General features: G+C 39.3%; 2 protein-coding genes across 3 annotated transcripts in view; one reads left to right on the top strand and one right to left on the bottom strand.

The window, feature by feature from the left end:
- Positions 1-1383: 1383 nt before the first annotated feature.
- Positions 1384-12995, bottom strand: im:7136398 (schwannomin-interacting protein 1). The gene is made up of 7 exons (XM_024266736.2): positions 12298-12995; positions 10206-10365; positions 9148-9242; positions 6014-6095; positions 5782-5892; positions 5427-5544; positions 1384-3570 (listed from the first exon to the last, which is right to left on the bottom strand). The coding sequence occupies exons 2-7, from the start codon at positions 10356-10358 to the stop codon at positions 3476-3478; spliced, it is 654 nt and encodes a 217-aa protein (XP_024122504.1). The 5' UTR covers positions 10359-10365; positions 12298-12995; the 3' UTR covers positions 1384-3475.
- A 6576-nt stretch (positions 12996-19571) lies between these two features.
- The window catches only part of LOC112142819 (protein FAM122A), a 10040-nt gene continuing 8288 nt past the window's right edge, over positions 19572-21323 (top strand). For both annotated transcript variants that reach the window (XM_024266405.2, XM_024266404.2), the window contains exon 1: positions 19572-20363. In XM_024266405.2, coding sequence (XP_024122173.1) covers positions 20263-20363 — 101 coding nt within the window. In that variant the 5' untranslated portion in view covers positions 19572-20262. The remainder of the gene's footprint in view (positions 20364-21323) is intronic.

Here is a 21323-nt window from a genome sequence, read left to right as displayed (position 1 = left end):
ATTTATTCTGTACACTGCAAATACAAGACAATAAAGTTACAGAAAAACATTTATAAATACTGTGATTATTGCTTAGTAATTTAGTTTTTTATTCTCTGCTTCATGAAATATTGTTCTTTCCTGTAGGCTAAAGTGTTTATAATCAACACTGAAAATTAAATAATTTCATATGTTTATGTGTAAATAAAACGCAAAAACTCTTCCTTAATTATGGAAATATGATTTAACAAGACATTTACAGCTTCTTCAATAATAAATCCAGCCTGTAGTTCATCAAACCTCTGAGCTCTGTGATTGACCTCATTTCCAAAGAAAATATTAATGAATTTTGAAGCTTTTTTTTACATTTTGAACTTATAAGTTTAGCTAGATTACTAAAAACGTTTTTGAAATTATGAAGACTTTTGAAGCCTTCCTTTGCGGATGTTTCCTTGTTGCATATATCTCCTAAATCATGAAAAGCCTCTAGTTTTTGTTTCCTAGGAAGGTTATATCCATGCTTGAAGAGTTGTTGTAGAACAGAGGAGTTCAGATGAATGATGGGAGTTGGTTTTAAACTCTTTTTACATGGAAACGTCAGAAACTCTTCAGGCTGCATGAACATCGTCTTACACTATCCAGAAGCAATAAAGTCATAACTTTGGAAACACTTGAGACTGAAGTCACAGATCGGATCCGTTTGGTTTGATTTCATTAGAAAGAAATCAAACCAAGAAGAAAACTCTAAGAGAAGGAGAGCAGCTGCTCCCTGCTGGTGCAAAAGCTAGCCTCTGATCTTTTAATTTTACTTATGCAACTCTGTTTAAACCCAGAGTCCAGTCGGTTCTGTGCTCGCTTCATTCCGTCCTCGGATCTGATTGAGTAAATCCTGCAGAAACCGTCTTGTAGAGGTGATTCAGATCCCGGATAAGAGGATTCTGGCGCTGTATGGATTTGCTCTGATTGTTTATTTGGGATTATCCAAAGTTATGACCTCTGAAGAACTTAGACGGGGAGAACGGCGATTCCAGTATGATCGACTGATCTGGAAAAGGCCCCATCTACAGACCTACTGGCGGGGACGTGGTAGGGGCCCACAAACCACTGCTACTGAGAAATAATGCAGCCAAAGACATCAGTGTCTGAAATCACTAGTAACGCACGGTCCAGACACTGGACGTGGAAGCGCCACGAAGTGCACACGCCGTTCGCTCTCTCCTGCAGTTCACCAGACGCGCATTTTCCCACGATGGTCGACAGGCGCTTCTGCTAGAGCTTTTATTTGTTTTTGAAGTTAACAACCTACAAATATTAACCATGTTTCTGCCAACAAGAAGCAAGCAGTTAGTAGACCTACACTTCTTTAGTTTATCTGCTGTTGAGACACACAGAGAGAAGTGTGTGTGTTATCATTATGTGTTTATTGTCACCTCAATAGTCTGTTTAGATAAAAAGCATGGTTGCATTCGTCAATCCTTGTGTTTTATTGTGGAAAATTGGTTATATTTTGAAAATAAACTGATTTTCTCATGTATCTTGATGTAACTTCCTGCCAGAACTGACGAGGATCACAACAGACCAGACGGCGGAACGGTCCGCTGCACGGTGCGAGCTGTCCGCGGAGGACCGCGGCGCTCCACACCTGCTGTGAACCACACCATAGGGCAGGGGTCTGCAACCCGGGCTCCGGAGCCCCATGTGGCTCTCTTATCCCGGTATGGTGGCTCTTTAGCTTTAATGAAAAATGCTAACATTTGAATAAATAATGAGTCGGTTCCTTAAGTTTTGTCATTTCTGCTCAGACTTTTAACATGCCAAACAACAAAGTAAATACCTTTAATTTGGTGTCAGAGATTCTGTAGAAATCTTCTTTAAATTTCTGTTTTTAATTTATAGTTAGTCAAACAAGTCTCCAAAGGTTATTTTATTTTGGTAAATGACACTAAACTGGTTAAAGTTTTTAACAAATGCAGTTTAAAATGACTGAAAATGATTTAGAGTTCTGGGTTTTATTCCTCACATCTTAGAGCAGGACAATAAACAGCTCAGTGAATTCTACATATTTTTTTCAATGAATATATTCTACTTAAACGTTGTTTATATCTGAGATTAAAAGTCAAAACAAAGATGGTGGCTCACCAAAATCCTGATGATAAAAACATCATGTCTGAGTGTCTTGCATTTTTAATTGAAGTAAAGCTGCTGCAGCAATGAGACCTTTTTGACACAGAGTGAGTTTTATTTTGAAAGGAACTAGTGTGCTGCTGTCAAAAGTAAAAGAAGTAACAACTATTTTATAATGTATGTAAACATATAGACACTCTTGGAATTCAATTATTGAAATATTTAAGTTACATTCATAAATCAATGTTTAATTGAAAAAAAAAGCTAAATTATTGTGAATTTTGTAACGATAAAATGAGACTTTGTGTCTCTCGGGTTCTGTTCTGGTCTGTAAGAAACTAGACCAAATGGCTCTTTTAGTGTGAAAGGTTGCAGACCCCTGCCATAGGTTAACAAGGGTGCCGAATGGAAGTGGCCTCCGTTCTGCGCCTCTTCTGCGTCCAGTGTGAACCAGGCGTAAGACTTATAGGAGTTTCCAGAGGAGTTTCTTCAAAGCAGCTCAGACTGTCCAGAAAACAAAATCAACTCTGCTAACTTCCAACAGTAAACTCTGCTGCGGTCTAACGGGGATCAGGTTCATAAATACTGCCTGCATAGTAAAAATGTAGGATGGAGAATTTCTATGAGTTGACCAGACGATCGTCTTCAGAACTAGTGGTTCAGACCGAACTGTGTTCGTCAGAGTTTAGGGAATCAGCAGAGACCAACCTTCTACTGACATTTCTTCTCATTAAAGCCAGATAAGATCAGCTGATCTGCATCTTTCAACTTTTCTCTTTTCTGGGACAGACCTGTGGAGGCTCCAGGAATGATTGGGTTCAGTTTGCTCTCACACAAAACACTCTCAGGAGTTGGGACTGAAGCTCATTTCTGGCACTGTTATCCAAAGAGGAAGAAAGGCGGCTAACTTGGGCTGCTGCTCCTCTGACTCAGGATAATGAATAAGTGTCTGCTGCTCCTCACCAAACCACAGTCACCCTGCAGACATTTTCATACTTCATGATTCCTGTTCCTCAGAATCCCGCTTTGCCCGGTTCTTCTTCCCCAAACACACAGAACTTGTGTCATTTTCTCCCTTTGACTCAACTCTTCTTTGGTCCATGGACAGTCTGTCTGCGTTCACACTGAAATGAACCGCGCCAGAGTCCATCTGCAGATGATCAGAGAGGACCAGAGTTGTCCTGTTTGGTCCAAACCAGAGGACCAGGAGGACCATCAGACAAATTCTTAAGGTGTAGTAAACTTGCTGGTAGTTTTGATATTGAAGAACATGTCTCATGGGCTGATGGGGCCAACCGTTACACTCTGTCCTGGACCGCCTCCACACTCTCAGGGGCGTCAGAGAAACACTGCTGGGAACTCCATGGTGGTGCTAGGTCATGTCCTGGACGTCCAGCAGCAGAGCGTCCTGCCTCGTCCGCAGCTGGTCTCGCACCAACAGCTGGGCCACCAGTTCAGAGCTCAGAGCTGGAACCAGAAAACCAGAACAATGACAGCTTTGGATCACATTTTCAATGGAGGCCTCGTTAACATTCAGGCTTTGTACTGTCCTGATCACTGACTGAGAATCCAATTTAATGACAAATGAAGCTTTTTAGGAGGCAAGCAGTCAGACTGCAAGTCATATGCATGCTTTTATTTTGAAGGAACTGAGATCCAAGCAATGACAGATTTATTCAATTTCTAGTGTTTAGCTTTCAGCAACAACTCACCACTCTACTATCACAATACTTGAAGAACGTTTGGGAAACACTGATGGTTTCCAGAATTCACACTGAGATCCTATTTCCACTTTCTGTTACCGGATTAAAATAAATATTTACAGTGATTCTTTGGGGTCAAAGTCAAGGCCCGGGGGCCAGATCCGGCCCTCCAGGTAATTCTATCCGCCCCTCCAGATCATATTATTTTATTGTTATTAATGGCCTGGTGTTATCTTGCACTTATTTCTAACTTGTATAATTTTGACCAAATCTATTTTTATGTAGAGTAAAATATTGGAAGTTATTTAGTGTTGAAGTTGATTTATTCTGGAATAATATTCCTGCCTGTTTATTATTCATAATTATGTGAAAAAGTTACGGTTTTTAAGTTTTAAAAATTCTCATTCTGCTAGCTTTTTGGACTATTTTGGCATTTACTAAGATTTCTAGGCTGTTTTGGAGTTTAGCTAATATATCAGCTACATGCTAGCTGTTTTGACTAACCATTTTTTTTATTTTATTTTTATTTTATTTTTTGTTTTTTAGGCTAATTTGGCATTTAGCTAATATTTTAGCTGCCTTTCAGCTTCAGCTTTTTCAGCTTTCACCTTCAGATTCACACTAGCATTATCACAGGTAATGCTATATGTCTAGTTCATAACTATGTGAAAAAGTTACGGTTTTTAAGTTTTAAAAATTGATATTCTGCAAGCTTTTAGGACTATTTTGCCAGTTTGTTTACTATTTTGGAGTTTAGCTAATATTTCAGCCACACGCTAGCTGTTTTGGCTAATTTAGGCTTTTCTTTTTAAACATTTTTAGGCTGTTTTGGAGTTAGGCTAATATTTACATGCCAGCTGTTTTGGTGAATTTAGGCTTTTTTCAGTTTTTTAGCTTTTTTCAGCTACATACTAGCTTTTTTGGCTCAAAAAAATGGTGTTACAGAGTGTTGAATAAATAAGGCGTGTTTTGAATTTTGGCCCCTTGTGGGGTTGAGTTTGACACCCCTGCTTTAGGTTTTCAGTCTTTGCTTTCAGATCTGAAATTTACAGTGTTGTTTTATGATTTTTTACAACCATTTTAAACCTCCAGCTTGTTTAGCATCCGTTAAGCAATTCATTTACTGTGACGGTTTTTTCCAAAAATATGATTATAGTAATATTGCTTCTGCTTCTTGGCTTGTTTACTAACTCCAGTAAATGTATAAAATAACTTGTGTACTTATAACTAATGTGTTTTTACATGTTTATGTTTGGATAAACTTCAGCTTCTTTACCTCGTTTAGCAATGAGCTTCAGGATCTTCAGTTTGCTGCTCTGCATGGAGCATTCACACTTTCACACTCTGCAGTGGGCGGACCCAAATTCTACTTTGTCCCGCCTAGTCACTGGTGAGATGGGTGGAGTTAATAATGATCGGCCCACTTCCTGCTTCCTTGTTCAGAATCCTCAGGATGACGTCAGAGGTTTTGGGTGTTTGTACATGTGTCAGTGTTGGTGTTCATGTGGAACAATCAATTTGATTTGGACTCCAGTTTTATTGATCAGGACTAAACAAACCCTTTTAGCACCTGTAGTGTAGTGTTGGTTATGAAGAAAGTGAACCGGCGTTTGAACCAACCGTGAACTTCCTGCTGCAGAGCTGCTCTCAGGCTGCACAGCTGCTGCAGCGATCGCTCCTGAAGATCTGAACACTCCAGATGTTCACGCCCAGACACGCAGCTGCTGCCGTCTGCACACTGCACACAGAACCATACAACTCAGAAACACACACAGGTAGAAACACACAGAAGCACTAACACACAGACGCAGAAAGATACAGATGCAGCAACACATACAGGACACACGAAACACACAAACGCACACAGTATCACACACAGGGAAAAAGAAATACACACACAGATCCACAAACACACACAGGGGCACACAAACACACACAGCCCAACAGTTGCTCTTATCATCTGCGCCTCCTTCACCTCCTCCTTCTGCTCTGCCAGCAGTTTGTCTCTCAGCGCCTTCAAAGCTGAAGCCACTTCCTGTTTCAACCCGGCGCCATGGCAACCGTGGTGTCCCGCACTGGTGGGACCCTGAGACCGCCAGGAGGAGGTCAGATCACAGAACAGCTGTTTGTTATCTCAAAGAGGTGAAGATTTGTGAGGAAACAATCGTTTCTGCAGAAACAAACTGATGTCTGGGAGTGGTGAAGACCTTTTTCTCCAGCTCCTCCTCTTCATTGTCGCTGTCGCTGTTGTTGGTGAAGCACAGCTGCAGGTTTCTGTGGTGGAGAAACCTAACAAGAAAACAAGCAATGAGGAAGTGAGGAGAAACTCTCAACTCTCAGTCCATAAGCTACAGTTCATACCCCAGAAACACTGTCCTGCAGGTCTTCAATGCTCTGCTAGAACAGACCTGATCATCTGGTCATGTGGTAGACAGTCCTGCAGCTGAAGGTTCTGGATCTGATCCAGCTCCTGCCCCTCTGCCCAGCTCTCTGCCGCTCATTCCACCCACCTGTTGCCCTGCTATAAAACGCAGCTGTTGCACTTTCAGACTTTGTTAGAATGAAATCGTGTTTTTGGGGAACTCCTAGGGCTGGGCGATATGGCAAAAAAAGAAAATCACGATTTTTTCAATTTTACTTCACTATTTCCATTTTATCACGATTTCTTTAAAATAAATTCAAATTGACAAAAAGGAATTACAATGGTGTTTAGTTGAAATAAGTAAAAACATTTTGAAAGAATATTTATATTTATTCAAATTTTAATTTCAAATGTATTCAAAGAAAAACACCGGGGAGGGGGAGGAGGAACTCAGATTTAAAGTCATAGGTAGTCAACAGGCTTTTGTCTTCTCACTCTTGCTGCTTTTCGTAGCAGATCGTGATAAAACAATCTCTCAAAAATGTCACATTATCAGCTTTGGAGAAGACGATTTTATATTGTCATATCGCCCACCCCTAGTTACACCCTGTCGACACTTTAGCCTTCATAGTGAGCCTCTGAACGATTCATGGATTCCCTTTTCCTTATCCTTGGACGTCCTAAGGCACATGTGTCAAAGTCAAGGCCCGGGGGCCGAATCCGGCCCTCCAGATCATTTTATTTTATTGTTATTAATGACCCGATGTTATCTTGCACTTGTTTCTAACTTGTATAATTTTGACAAAATATATTTTTATGGAGAGTAACATGTTGAAAGTTATTTAAGGTTTAAATTAATTTGTTCTGGAATAATATTCCCGCCTGTTTTCACTGACAGTAATGTTGAGGGCTGGATATCGGTTATAATTTCCAGAAACGATTTGATTTGATTCATAAGAGCTCAGATCGATTCAATTCCATTTTCTTTATTCTTCAATTCAATATAATTTAGAGTTTAGATATTTACACACATTTGTTTAGAAATACATTAATAATCTACTCTATGTTTTGAATATGTTTATATTAATCTGATCCAGTTCACATACTGTAAATGTATCAGTGAAATACTGAGATTGTTAATATCATCCAGTGTTACATGGATTCTCTAAAGGAGAAGTTCTAACTAAAATGTTCAGATCATTAACATGTAAACATTGTTCTGCTTCTCCTGGAGGACGTTTCAGTTTGGACACTAGGTGGCGATTGCACAATATAATTACACCTTATTCCAGAAGAAGAAGAAAGTATGAGCAACAAACAATGTTTTAGACCAAAAATGGTTACTTTACAAAAGGGTTTGGAAAACTCATGCCTGTGAGTTTATAAAGATGTTCATTTAGTCAGTAATGGATGTTTAGGTCAACCAAGTGTTAGCATTGACCGTCCTATGGGAAATTCCATTAAACATTAGCATCAAGCTAGTGAACTTTAGCTTTATGTGCTAAATCGATTTATATCTTTAATAACCAATTATTGATCAGTTAAGTTTAAATTGATTCAAATTGATAAATCGATTTCATCAACCCAGCCCTAGTAATGTTAAAAAGTTATGTTTCATAGTTTTAAAAATGTAGTTTTAGTGTGTTCAATAAATGTTTATTTTGTTCAGGCCGCGGCCCGAAAACTCAAATAACCACTAGTTACAAGTGAGATCTGTAGAACATCTCTGAATGAACATCACATCCAGCCTTGATGCAGATGAACTACAGCAGCAGAAGAACACACCGAGTATCACTGAGGTCAGCTAATAACAGGAGACTGAGACTACAATTCACACAGACTCACCAAAACTGGACAATAGAAGATGGAAAGATGTTTGCTGGTCTGATGAGTCTCTATTTCTGCTACATTCAGATGGTAGAGTCAGAATTTGGGATCATACTGGTGGTGGTGTCATGGTCTGGGGGACATTTTCTTAGCACACTTTAGGCCTCTTAGTACCAGTTGATCATGGTTCCAACCCCACAGTCTACCTGAGTATTGTTACTGACCATGTCCATCCCTTTATGACCACAGTGAACCATCTTCTGATGCTACTTCCAGCAGGATAAGACTCCATGTCATGAAGCTGGAATCTTCTCAGACTGGTTTCTAGAACAATTACTTCACTCTAATTACCTCCACCGTCACCAGAACCCAATAGAACCTTTGGGATGTGGTGGAACAGGAGATCGGCATCATGGATGTTCAGCCGACAAATTCACAGCAACTGTTAGATGCTGTCATGTCAATATGGACCAAACTCTCTGAGGAATGTTTCTAGAACCTTGTTGAATGTGTACCATCAGGGATGAAGACAGTTCTGAAGGTAAAAGGGGTCCAACCCGGTACTAGTAAAGTGGACCTAATCAAGTGGGCAGTGAGTGTATGTTTCACCTTCCTGTAGCTAAAAAGCATACTTTTGAATGTGAAATGTCTTCAATGTTCTCCACATGTCATATGGTCGTGTTTGTAGTCCAGAGAAAGAAGAGCAGATACTGAATCATGATAGCAAACCCAAAGAGGACTAGCATCAAAGCATTAACTCTCTTTTTGTTGTAAACATCTTCCTTTGAACTCTGCTCCATATTGAGGCATAGAGACTAAATTGAGTTTGTTCTTGGATGCAGTTTATAATTTAACAACATTCTTGATCTGTTTTTTTCTGTTACATTAGCGTTTCTCCTCCTGTAACTATTGTACCTGTTCACCATTGTTCAGGTTTCACCAGACAGTTTACAGTATCACGTTTTAGCATGATGTGTCTGACTTTACTTCATCAGCTAATTTAGCATCAAATAGAAAGTAGAATTTGAGTTTCCCAGGATTCTTTGGATTAAAACCAGACTTCCTTCTTTAGTTCTCTCCTTGACCAAATGACTGGATAAGAAAATTACTTAAAGCATTACTCATCCAGTGACGTGAACAATCTTATGTTACCGTGATGAGACCATGGAGAGCCGACACCTCCGGAGGTCCTCCTCCTCGTCCCAGGCGCCCCCCTCCCCGAGACTCTCCCCAACTCCACCCCGTTTCTGAAGAAACACAAAGAGGAGTTGAGCTGGATGAAACCGTTTCAACAACGTGTTTACCCGTCACAGAAAAACATCACCGGCCTTTGAGTCTCTGCATCTGCTTGGAAGAATTAAAAAGGTTCACAGACAAACAAAAGTTTCCTAAACTGAACCCTCAAATACTTTAACATGTTGGTTTCAAATCACGTTTGCCTCCAGGATTGTTTTTGTGTGTTTTTTTTCAGAGGAGGTGCAGAGGAGGTGGAGTAGGTGTAGCAGAGGAGGTGTAGAGGAAGTACAGAGGAGGTACAGAGGAGGTACAGAGAGGGTGGAGAGGATGTACAGAGGAGGTGTAGAAGAGGTGCAGAGGAGGTCTAGAGGAAGTTCAGAGGAGGTCTAGAGGAGGTGGAGAGGAGGTACAGAGGAGGTACAGAGGTGGTGCAGAGGAGGTGGAGAGGAGGTGTAGAGGAGGTACAGAGGTGGTGCAGAGGAGGTGGAGAGGAGGTGTAGAGGAGGTGCAGAGAAGGTGCAGATGAGGTCTAGAGGAAGTGCAGAGGAGGTGCAGAGGAGCTGCAGAGGAGGTACAGAGAGGGTGGAGAGGATGTACAAAGGAGGTGTAGAAGAGGTGCAGAGGAGGTCTAGAGGAGGTGGAGAGGAGGTGCAGAGGAGGTCTAGAGGAGGTGGAGAGGAGGTGCAGAGGAGGTCTAGAGGAGGTGGAGAGGAGGTACAGAGGAGGTACAGGGGATAATACGGCTTACTGTGAGAGTTCCCTTCACCCAAAGCAGCAGGACAAAGAAGAAACAGAATCGCTGCTTAGAAAAGAACCAAATGTGGAACAGAAAAACTCAAACATGAGGTTTGAAACGAGATGACAGACGAACAGAACTGGAGGATTTTTTCTCTTCACTAACAGCTTTGCATTGGCTGGTATTCTCATCACTTCCCGGGGCTTATGGGAAATGTAGTAGTGTCTTCATAGCTCACCTTTGCCCTCTCCTGCTCCAATTTCTCCAGCTCAGCAATCCGCTGGCCTAGGTCTTCCCAGTGCATGATGGGAAGGTCTTGATAGTCCACTGCAGCCTCATTAAGCTCCTCCTCCTCCCCCTCCTCCTCAGCTGACTCCTTCTCAGCCTCCATCCTCCTTCTGAAAAGATAAAAGAAAGTAAAGACCCACTCCAATGAAATTGTTTTTAACTTATGCATTTTTGTCATAATTGAGGAAATATATTAATAATATTCAGCTTAAAACTGCATTTCTGAGTATTGTTTTCTTCAAATTGTTGTGAATCAGGAGCAGATGAAAAAAATGGTAGTTAAAAGAATCTGTTTTTTCTGTTTGGAACTTTTTTCCTCGTGATGTTTGGAGGATTTCAGCTTCATGTGGGCGGGGCTACCTCTTGAACTGCAGAAGCAAACGATTTCTTCGTAACCTGTGAATAACCTGAGCCGGTTTTCTTTTCCGTAGCTCAAGTATCAGCACAAGAATCTCAGAACATTGCTTTGCTATAGTGTCCTGTAGCGGTCATTCATGCCATGTTTGTTTTCTTTAGTCCCATCACACTTCTGCTCTGGAGAAGTTGTGCTCATGTTTGTATCATCTGCACTCCCTGGCAATCCGGCCCCACTCTGATTCTGGTTTCAGACTCTCCTGGATGTTGGTGGATCGTCTCCATGGTGTTCCTCACTTTTTTACATTTATTGGTGAGTTTCTATTGACTCTACTGGACTGAGAGAGTGTGACGTCAGTCACGTCACCCATAGAAAATGACTTTTGTCTCCAACCAAATTCTGTTCAGTTGCCATGTTTGCGATACAGATGCTGCCCTGCTGGGGTGGAGCCACAAGTCTTCAGTAAGCAGTGATATGTCCGAGTTGGGCTGACTCAACAATTCTTATAGCAACCACCCTCACCAATCAGGAATGAGCTTGTTGGAAGACCACACCCCTGGAAGCGAGATCAGGGGAATATATCAATAAAAACTTTTCAAATGTTCAACGTGAGACCACATAGTGTTATTGGTCCATTTATAACACGAATAACTTGAACTACAGAAAGATATAATGGAGAAAAAAATTAGGATTATCAAGAAGATATAAAAAAAAGGTATTCAAGAATTGTTATTCTGAAAGATCAACACATTCTAATCCCCAAGTCGTCTCATATTAATGTTTGGTTAAGGACCCTTCTGCCTCACTTTTTGATGTTTTGAGCGTCCCTAACTCATCGTTTTGTGACGTGCTGGCTCTGAATAACGTCAAGGGTACGCAACCCTCGGGACGTGTACAGTAATGGCACCCTCACCCAGTACCAGTACCGTAACCCTAACTCAGTATTGGTTCGCGTCCGGTAGTGCATCCAGTTTGAACCCAGTACCGGGTCAGGTACTGGGATAGAGATAGGGTACCAGGTTTGCGTACCAGTGCGTTTCATCTTGCGGTACTGGACCGGTTTCGTTTTGCGGCCTAGAGATTGGGAACCCTTGATTTAATGGGAACAGATAGCAAGTCAAAAAACGAGTTGGGGACAAGAAACACAGAAAAAGGTATAGGATTTTTATTTTTAATTTTTAAAAAGTTCATTCATTTTATTTTATTAATGCATTTTTCAGCTATATTTTCAGGTGAGGATTACACCTGCCTCAAACGTAGCCAAAATCCCATAGACTTCTACAGAGGAATAAACAGCTGTTATTCAGCATTGTACGGGTTTATCGTGCTGGGACCGGAAGTAAGGTATTTTCTATGTGTGACGTCACACTCGGTCAGTCCAACTCTCCCTATCCAGTCAACAGAGCCTCCTCTGGGGTCCATCGTGGGCCCCGTAGAAACCATGTCCTAGACACGCCCCTGTACTTGGACCGGACTCTGTCTGGAAGTTCTTCTAGTTCTGTTGCGTTGGTCCTGCTGTTGATACGAACTGATTCGGTTCAAGATCGCGAAAGATCCGGATCTGGACCGAAACAAAACAGCCCTAAAATATCAACTGAGACTGAAACAGGATCTGTTCGGACGGTCCGGACCGAGCCAGCTCCGGCCCCCGCCTGTCGTTGTTGTTTACGGCAGCGGTTCGACCCACCTCACAGACGCGTCCGGGTGGGTCCGGTCCTGGCTGCCATGCCGCCGTCCAGACCCCTGAAGAGAGTCGGAAGAAAGTTTGGTTCAAGCGGACAGAAGCAGCTGCAGCGGCGGGAGCTCTCCTCCTCTTCCTCCCCTTCCTCCCCTTCCTCCTCCCGCAGCCCTCAGCCTTCCGCTCCCGAACCTCCGCAGAAACACGCGTGAAGAACCCAAACAAAGTCCCGCATGGAAACGCAAACCGCAGCTCGATTCACCCTGTGAAGGAGTCGAATCACAGAATGACTTTAAAGTCCTTATATGGAATAAGACTGTGACCAACAACATAATAATTCGATCATAATTTTGGTGAATTTAATCTTACAGTTGTCCCTAGACCCCCTCGGTGTGTGATTTACACGCCGCTTTTTATATTTAACATAAGCGTATAAAGTGATAATAAACTCGAAATGGATCAGATTTCTTCATATGATCACATGCTTAGGTTGAGCGATAATGAGCATTTGGGCATCGATCCGATACCGGTCAGTATTGCCGATATCGGTACCAATATCAATATCTTTCGTAAATGTGGTGGATCTGGCATGAACCTCAAAATCTCAGTTGTTTTTAATCACCAGTTTTTTTTTGTTTTTGTTTTTATTTTGTAAGTTTCCCTTTTTTAATTACTTGATAAACATAAAAAACAGAATTAAATGAAAACATTTTCAATTAAATGGAGATAATTTTATTAAAATAAAAACTTCTTGAAATTAAACAAAAAGGGAGGAAGTGAATGCAAAACAGTCAAACCAAAAGAAACAAGTTACTATGATACAAAAATAACTATTAAATACTAATAAAAACAATGACTGGTAGAATTATAAATAATTTGTAATTTATTAGCCTTCAAATAGAACAATAAACAGAGAGGAAAAGTAACTAGTAAAAACCAACTAAGCATTGAAATAGAGTGAACAACGCATGCATGCACTGTGAGATCTGCATTGTAAACTGGGCAGTATTTTACTACAATTTAGGAAATAAAATACTGTGCAAAGGCTTTACTGGATTTTATTATAAAGACCAATAAATTATGGGAATTTACTGTAAAAAGCAATGAATTATGGGAAGTTACTATAAAAAGCGATGGATTGTGGGAATTTCCCTTGTCACTACTGTAGTTTCCCAGTTACTGTGAATCAGAACAGTTAGAAAAATGTCCACAAAAATATGGCCAATCACAAACAGAAGGTCATTATTTTTTCTTACGTGGACTAAGTTTAACCTGCTTTCCCTAACAACGTGACATTTAACAATTACTGTAAGGCTTTTATTATTATGAATCTGGAAAAAACAAAACTAAGCACTAGCTGTCAAATCTGTTTTCAAAACTAAATACATAAAAACAAACTTACACCACTGAAATTATAGGTACATTGAAACGGTGGTGCAGCGGTTAGCACTACCGCCTCACAGCAAGAGATGTTTGGTTCAAGGCCCAGTTTGTAAATTTTCTCTGCACATCTGTTCATTTCCTTCAAGTTGACTTGAAACTGTAAAATAAAGCATTGTATGTCTCTGTCTGGTGTCACATGGAACTCAATCAGGGTAAACATGGCCTAAAAACAACTGGAAGAGTGGTTGGAGTGTACCAAGAGTAGAGGGGGAAATTGGCTTCACTCCAAACAGAAGGAAAAGTTGTTGTAAGAGAACCAGAATTTATGTGTATGTACCTTATTTTTTATAGTAAATAAACTGGAAATAAAAATACAGTAATATTATCATAAAAGGAACAATTACTGTAGGAACATTTAGAGTAACTACTGGCAGCTGGATGCCAATAACCTCTGTATTTGTTTTTACAGTAATACAACTGTAAAAATAAATACGGAGGTTTCTGTGTACTGTGGTTCATTGTACAGCCTTGTTACTGTAAAATGAAATACTGGACACAGAAATTTAACTGTATTTTATTTTACAGAAATAAAGCTGTGAAATGCTTCAAAATAAAGACTAGCATCCAGCTGCCAGTAAGTTACTGTAAAATCTTCATCAATTATTTCCCAGTGTGCTGCTGAGATCTCACTGGACTGGTGGGAGTGGTGAGGCAGAGACTCAGCTTGGTCCTTTTTGCAAATACGGAAAAGTTTCAAATAAGAGTATTGATATCTGTGGGCCGGTATCGATCTGATACCTACTTGAGATCATTACTATCCATATTTTGATCACAAAAGTCTTTTGGTCAACTTTCTCCATGAATCTGATGTTTTTAGAGGCTTTTTAGCTGTTGTGGTTGTTGTGAAAATGGACAGTGCTGAGTTAAGTCCAGATGTATTTTGAACAGAGACATGTGGTCCAGGGCTGCACGGTGGCGCAGTGGTTAGCGCTCTCGCCTCACAGCGAGAAGGCCCCGGTTCGAATCCCGGCTGGGACCTTTCTGTGTGGAGTTTGCATGTTCTCCCCGTGCATGCGTGGGTTTTCACCGGGGACTCCGGCTTCCTCCCACCGTCCAAAAACATGCTTCATAGGTTCATTGGTGACTCTAAATTGTCTCTAGGTGTGCCTGTGAGAGTGAATGTGTGTGTGATTGAGGCCCTGAGACAGACTGGCGACCTGTCCAGGGTGTACCCCGCCTTCGCCCATCAGTGGCCGGGATAGGCTCCGGCACCCCCGCGACCCCGAAAGGGAAGAAGCGGTCAAGAAAATGGATGGATGGACATGTGGTCCAGGTCAGAAGCACTGCCTCACCTAACATCATAAGATGTAGAATAAACCGAATCCACCAATCTGTGACATAAATGCCATTCAAATGCATGATTCTGTTTGATCGTTTCTTTTTTTAATGATGACACAGAGCAGATGGAAGAAACTTAACAGAGCAAAGACCACAGCCTTCCTGCAGAAGAATGAAATCAGTTGAACAATACATCGGTCCGAGCTGAGGACTTTGAGCTTACACAACAACCAGAACCTTTCAGAGGATCATCAAATATCGCTTTTAAAAACTAACATTTGAAAGCGTTTTTTGTTTGTTCTGCTCAAAACAGCAATAATATTGGTCAAAGTCTGTTTTTTATTTCAAAAACAGACTTTGACCAATAGTCTGTTTGTGACTTGTTTAGAACTGCCTTTACACATATTAGTTTTATTTTGGAAGTCTCCACTTGACTCTGTCCATGTGAACCTAACATTTACTTTACTGACGGACCTTTCTGTGTGGAGTTTTCCTGTTCTACCTGCATGTGTGGGCAGTCCAAAATGCTTCATAGGTTGATTGATTACTCTAAATTGTCCTTGTGTGACTGTGACTGCTGATTGTGACCTCGGCGACCTGTCCAGGGTGTACCCCGCCTACGCCCCGCAGTATAGCAGATTAGGTTCTGACCCCGTGACCTCAAAAGGGGTAAAGAAGGTTAAGAAAAGGAATGGAAGGAGATCATTTCTAAATTTGTAATTCTTTACAATAGTCTTGTTTTGAAATGAAGCCCATATTTACTAAATTGATCTGAATAAAGTTCTATTCAATTTAGTGAATTAATCAAAGGGCAGCAGAGTGATCTGGTAAGTCATGAGGTTTCCTTTTAGTCCAATCATCTTACGATCTATTTTCAAAGCGTTCCCATTGCTCTTTGATTTACGATGATGCAGTTTTTTAAAAACTGTCATTTTTTAGGACATAGTTTCTGCATTGAAGCAGGAGTTCATCAGAAAATCACCTCTGATTTGTGGACGCGACTCTGCTCAATGTAACCACATCCCCATTTCCCATCATCCATTTGTTTACACATCCTCCCACTAGCTTACAGCCCCTTAAAACTCGACCTAATATGATTGGTGAAAAATATCAGAGCTGATCCAGATTCCAGCTCAGACGAGGAAAACAAAGACATTCATGGATCTATTTATCTGTATCGGAATGGAGCGGAGCATAGAACTTGTGGCCCTCAGACTTTTCACTTTTTCCAACACCACATGTTCGTTCGATTTACAACAATTTGAATAAAGAAATGCTCAGAAACCAAATTTTATACTTCATTTCTTTAGTATATGTCCTTTTTCATGAGAAAAAGACCACAAAAACATGTTAAAAACACCAAACACACTATTTCAATTTGAATGGATCTTTAAAAACTAGCAAAAACTTTTTGTTTTACTCAAAATAGTGATACAGTTGTTGAAAAAATATGCATTACGTTTAGTAGAGAACAAATCTTACTTATTTAGAACTGCATTTACACAAACTAGTTTGAATTTTAGTTTTTTCTTACAGATAGTTGTAGTGTTTCCTGTTAATATGAGCTTTACCATTAAATCTACCAAGACATTACCTTAAAACAAAATTGTTTATGATGGTCTTGTTGTGAAATAAAGCTCATATCTAGTTACTTCTAGGACATTGACCCAGAAATCCATTTCTACAATAACACCCATTGTGACTGAGTATTATTCTGAAGAGGATTTCAAGGTGGAACTCAAAGGTTTCTCACTTATACATTTCAACAGTCAGAGTCTTTATACTAATTTTTTCTGAAATTAAGGACTTTTTGAAACACTTTGATGAACAATTTACTGTCAATCTCAGAAATTTGGTCAACTGAGGAGAAAGAACTATTAAACAAACTGGAGGGATATCATTTTTTCTTTCAAAACAGACTGAACAAAAGAGGGGGCGGGGTTGCCTTGTTTGTTTGCATGTGTCTAAAATGTAAAGTTGTTCCACATATGTCCTTCTCAGTTGAAAATGAAATGAAATGTTTGACAATTGAAATTAAAAGGGAAAGCTCTAAAAATATTCAAGTAAGTTGTATTTATAGAACCCCAGGTGGATGATTGGATCAGTTTAATAAGAATATTTCTGAGTTGTTTGAAAGAAGAAGTAATAAGCTGAGTTTAGTCTGTGGAGATTTCAAAATTGATTTGTTAAAAACTAATGATGATATAAAAACAACAGAATTTGTAAACACCATGTTTAGTTTAGGTTTTTACCCTCGAGTATTAAAACCAAGTAGAATAACTTTAAACGGTGCTACACTAATTGATAATATATTTATGAACAAAACTGGATTAAAAACAAAGAGCAGACTTCTATTAACTGATATTACCAATTATCTTCCTATTTTTGTTGTAACTGAAATCGAAAACAATAAAAAAATGAAAAAATTGAAACAATAAAAAACACCTTCAGCAATTGAAGCAATGAAAGATGATTTGATTCAGTCTGACTGGCAAGAAATCTATGTTGATGATGTCAATGATTCTTACAGCATTTTCTTAGATATTTTCATGAGAATTTATGATTTCTACTGCCCACTGAAAACGCATAAGAAAAAAATCTTAACTAAATCAAAACATTGGATAACTAAAGGTTTGGAAAATGCATGTAGAAAAAAGAACAAATTATATCGAGATTTCATTAAAAACAAAACGGAAGACAATGAGACAAAGTATAAAACCTACAAAAATAAATTAGTAAGTATACTGAGAAAACAAAAAAGATCCTATTATGACAAGTTACTGCAGAGATATGTGAAAGATATTAGAAGTACCTGGAAAGTAATTAATAACGTAATAGAAAAGAAAAAAGACAACTGTTTTCCAAATTATATTAAAAAAGATAAAGTGACTATTGAGGATAAACAGAAAATAGTTAACGAGTTTAACAATTTCAATTTCTACTGACTGTCATGGTATCGACATGTCCCTCATTAAGGAAGTCATTCGCAGTATTCTCGAACCACTTACTTATATCTGCAATAAATCTTTCTCTAGTGGTGTCGTTCCAGACCTGATGAAAGTTGCTAAGGTGGTTCCGATTTATAAAAATGGTAATAAGGAAACCGTATCAAACTATAGACCAGTTTCACTGCTACCACAGTTTTCTAAAATTTTGGAAAAACTCTTTGCAGTTAGACTTGATGCTTTTTTGAGTAAATATGATTTATTAAATGAGAGCCAGTATGGATTCAGGAGTAACTGCTCAACTGCACATGCTGTGATGGAGTTTGTGGAGAATGTTGCGACTGCTATTGATCAAAAACTAAACACAATAGCTGTTTTTGTTGATTTAAGCAAAGCATTTGATACCATTGATCACTCCCTTCTGTTACAAAAATGTGAATATTATGGACTTCGGGGTAAAACACATCATTGGCTGAGAAGTTATTTGGAAAATCGGGTTCAATATGTAACCATTAACAATACAGATTCTGATTTAGAAAATATTTTTTGTGGACTCCCACAAGGTTCTGTTCCTTTTGTTTTCAATTTACAATTTATCATATTTTTTTGATGTCAAAAAAGTTGAAATTCATTATGTTTGCTGATGACACTAATATGTTTTGTTCAGGACAAAATATTGTTGAGTTGTTGAATGTTGTCGAACAGGAATTTAATTTGGTTAAAAAAATTGTTTGATTATCACAAGTTATCTCTGAATGAAAACAAAACCAAATTTATGATATTTTCTGGAAATAGAAAGGTTGAAAATGTTAAATTATATTTAAATGGGGTAGAAATCCAATATGTTAAAGAAAAAAAGTTTTTAGGAGTAATAATAGATGATAAATTGTCTTGGAAATCTAATATAAATCATATAAAACACAAAGTCTCTAGATCTATCGGTATTCTGTTTAAAATCCGTGATGCATTGAACAAAAACAGTTTGTTTCTTGTTTATTGTTCGTTAGTCGTTCCGTATTCTTCATATTGTGCAGAGATCTGGGGAAATGCAGGTAGAACTATTTTTGAATCATTGGTTAAACTACAAAATAGGCTATTAGAATAGTCAACAGAACCAGATATTGTGAACCAACAAATTCTTTATTTTATTTGAATAAAAGTTTAAAATTAAAGGAAATTGTTTACATTAAGGTATTAGAAATTGTCTATAGAGTAAAACATAATTTGGTTTCAAAAAATATACAGAAGCTATTTACTTTAAGGGTTAGTAAGTATAATTTAAGAAGTCTTTATTGTTTTGTACAGGTTAAAGCTCGAACTAATGCTAAAATAAGATGTGTTTCAGTTCTTGGAGTAAAATTAGGGAATCAATTAAGTGATGAATTAAAATTAAGTTCTTCACTTTTGCAGTTTAAAAAAAGTTTAAAACGTAAATGTTTGAATGACTACAACATACATATGTAAAAAATGTGATTTACTTGTATTTGTAAATAGTTTTTCTTTTGAATTTATTTCTTTGTTGAGACTGAACCCGTAATTCATGAGCTTTCATTAGTCTGAGCTGCAGATTTCTGCAGAAACTTTCTCTCTTCCACTCTTCGTGCTGCACTCTCTCCACTGACCAGCGGGCGGCGCCGTTTCTTCAGCTGACGAACTACCTCTTTCTGCTGTGGGACTTATGTTGTAAAAAATCTTTAAAACTCTTGGTTTTTCTTAATCCCGTAGCCCCTGCGGAGGTCTGTCTTCTGCTTCTCGCGACCGTGAGGCCAACTCCCCCGTGCGGGAGTCCGGTTCGGCCGCTTCGGGACCTGTTCGGTGATTTTCTGCTGTGCAGTTGAAGGTTTGACTGCAAAACAAGTTAGCTCAACAGCTAATTCTAAAAGTCACGTCACCCGCACGGAGTCGCTTTAAAAGTTTACCGCAGAGAAAGAACGAACGCGGAGAGGCTCCGCTTCAGAGGTAACTAAACTTTATCTCCGGTGTTTTGGCTCGGGCTTCGCATTTTCCCTGGACTTTACGCCGTCATAATTTTACGTAGAAGACGGAGAAGTGAAGCGCATCTGCGCGGGGGAGGGGGTGCATGTCTGAGAGCAGAAATTCGCACGCGGACTTGGTGTTTTTACGGGGGAAAATGCGTTAGAGGGAGCACAGGTTCGGGCTTGAGTCCCCTGACTCGGCGGCGCGGGGTTTCCTGCTCGTGAGGCCTGCGGGTCGGGCTTCCACCGGGCTAGAGTAGATCCCCTGACCGACGTCGCGGGTTCTGAGTCGGGCCGGCAGGGCTGTTTCCGCCGGGCCTGCGGACCAAACGATGGAACGGATGGAAGTGGACCAGTGCGCAGGCGCAGCTGGCGGTGGAGGAGGCGGGGCTCTTCGGAGATCGAACAGCGCCCCCATGATCACAAACGTCAGGTCAGTGATACTACATCTTCACGTGAAGACCCTCCAATAAGAAACTTATCAAACTTATAATAATGAGCTAATAAAATAAAGCTACTTAATGTTTTTGAATCATAGAAGAAAGTGCTCTCATGTAATATTTTATTCATAACAATGCTTTTTTTTTTTTTTAAAGGTATAACGCTAATATTCAGTATAAAAATAACACAATAAATCTTATTTACATATATTACATCATTTATTCTTTATAACTGTTTTGGTTTTATTGATTTTGTATGAGCATTTAGAGTCCAACTCCAATCATCTTTTGATCTAATTTCCTGTGGTCTTTTAATCATAATTATGCTGATTTTAGACATAATAAAGAACTGTAGTTTTCTAGGACATAGTTCCCCCAGTGCGACAGGAGTTCATTTAAAATTCAGATCTGAGTTGTGGCTGGAACTGTTGGCACAAAGAAACCTCCCTCCCCCTCTAAATTGTAGAGAACTGGAGCTGGTGTATTTTTCTATTTCATAAATAAACTATTTTTCTAACTTTTTTTCCATCTGCTCCCAATTTACTACAATTTGAAAAAAGAAATGCACAGAAATGCAATTTAATTTTCAGTTTTCTTTATTTATATTCTATATCACTGGAAAATGATATGGAAACGTGTTAAAAACACCAAAAATACAATTTTCATCAAAATTATTCTTTATAGACCCTTTTCACGGTGACGTCAGACAAAATGGCGACAGAGCTGAAAAAGTGAATCTTTACTTCCGGTGTTCACATTGAGAATGGCAAAGCTGACACCTGAATGCTGTTTGACACAATTTCACGTAAATAACCTTGCCTTACCAATTAATCTTACCAATTTCAACAGAAAATGTACAGTATTGATTTTAGGGCTGCCACGATTAGTCGACTAATCGACGACTAATCGACTATTAAAATAGTCGACGACTAATTTAATAGTCGATTAGTCGT

Source organism: Oryzias melastigma, linkage group LG14 (assembly GCF_002922805.2).
Source record: "Oryzias melastigma strain HK-1 linkage group LG14, ASM292280v2, whole genome shotgun sequence".
Lineage (NCBI taxonomy): Eukaryota > Metazoa > Chordata > Actinopteri > Beloniformes > Adrianichthyidae > Oryzias > Oryzias melastigma.
Note: the sequence above shows the minus strand (reverse complement) of the source record. Positions and strands in the feature narration are given on the sequence as shown.

Coding starts and splice junctions, on each gene's coding strand:
- im:7136398 (XM_024266736.2), bottom strand. CDS start 10,358: ATGGAGGCTGAGAAGGAGTCAGCTGAGGAGGAGGGGGAGGAGGAGGAG. Junction 9,243..10,205: donor TGGAGCAGGAGAGGGCAAAG/GTGAGCTATGAA, acceptor GTGTTTCTTCAG/AAACGGGGTGGAGTTGGGGA. Junction 5,893..6,013: donor AGGAGGAGCTGGAGAAAAAG/GTCTTCACCACT, acceptor TGGCGGTCTCAG/GGTCCCACCAGTGCGGGACA.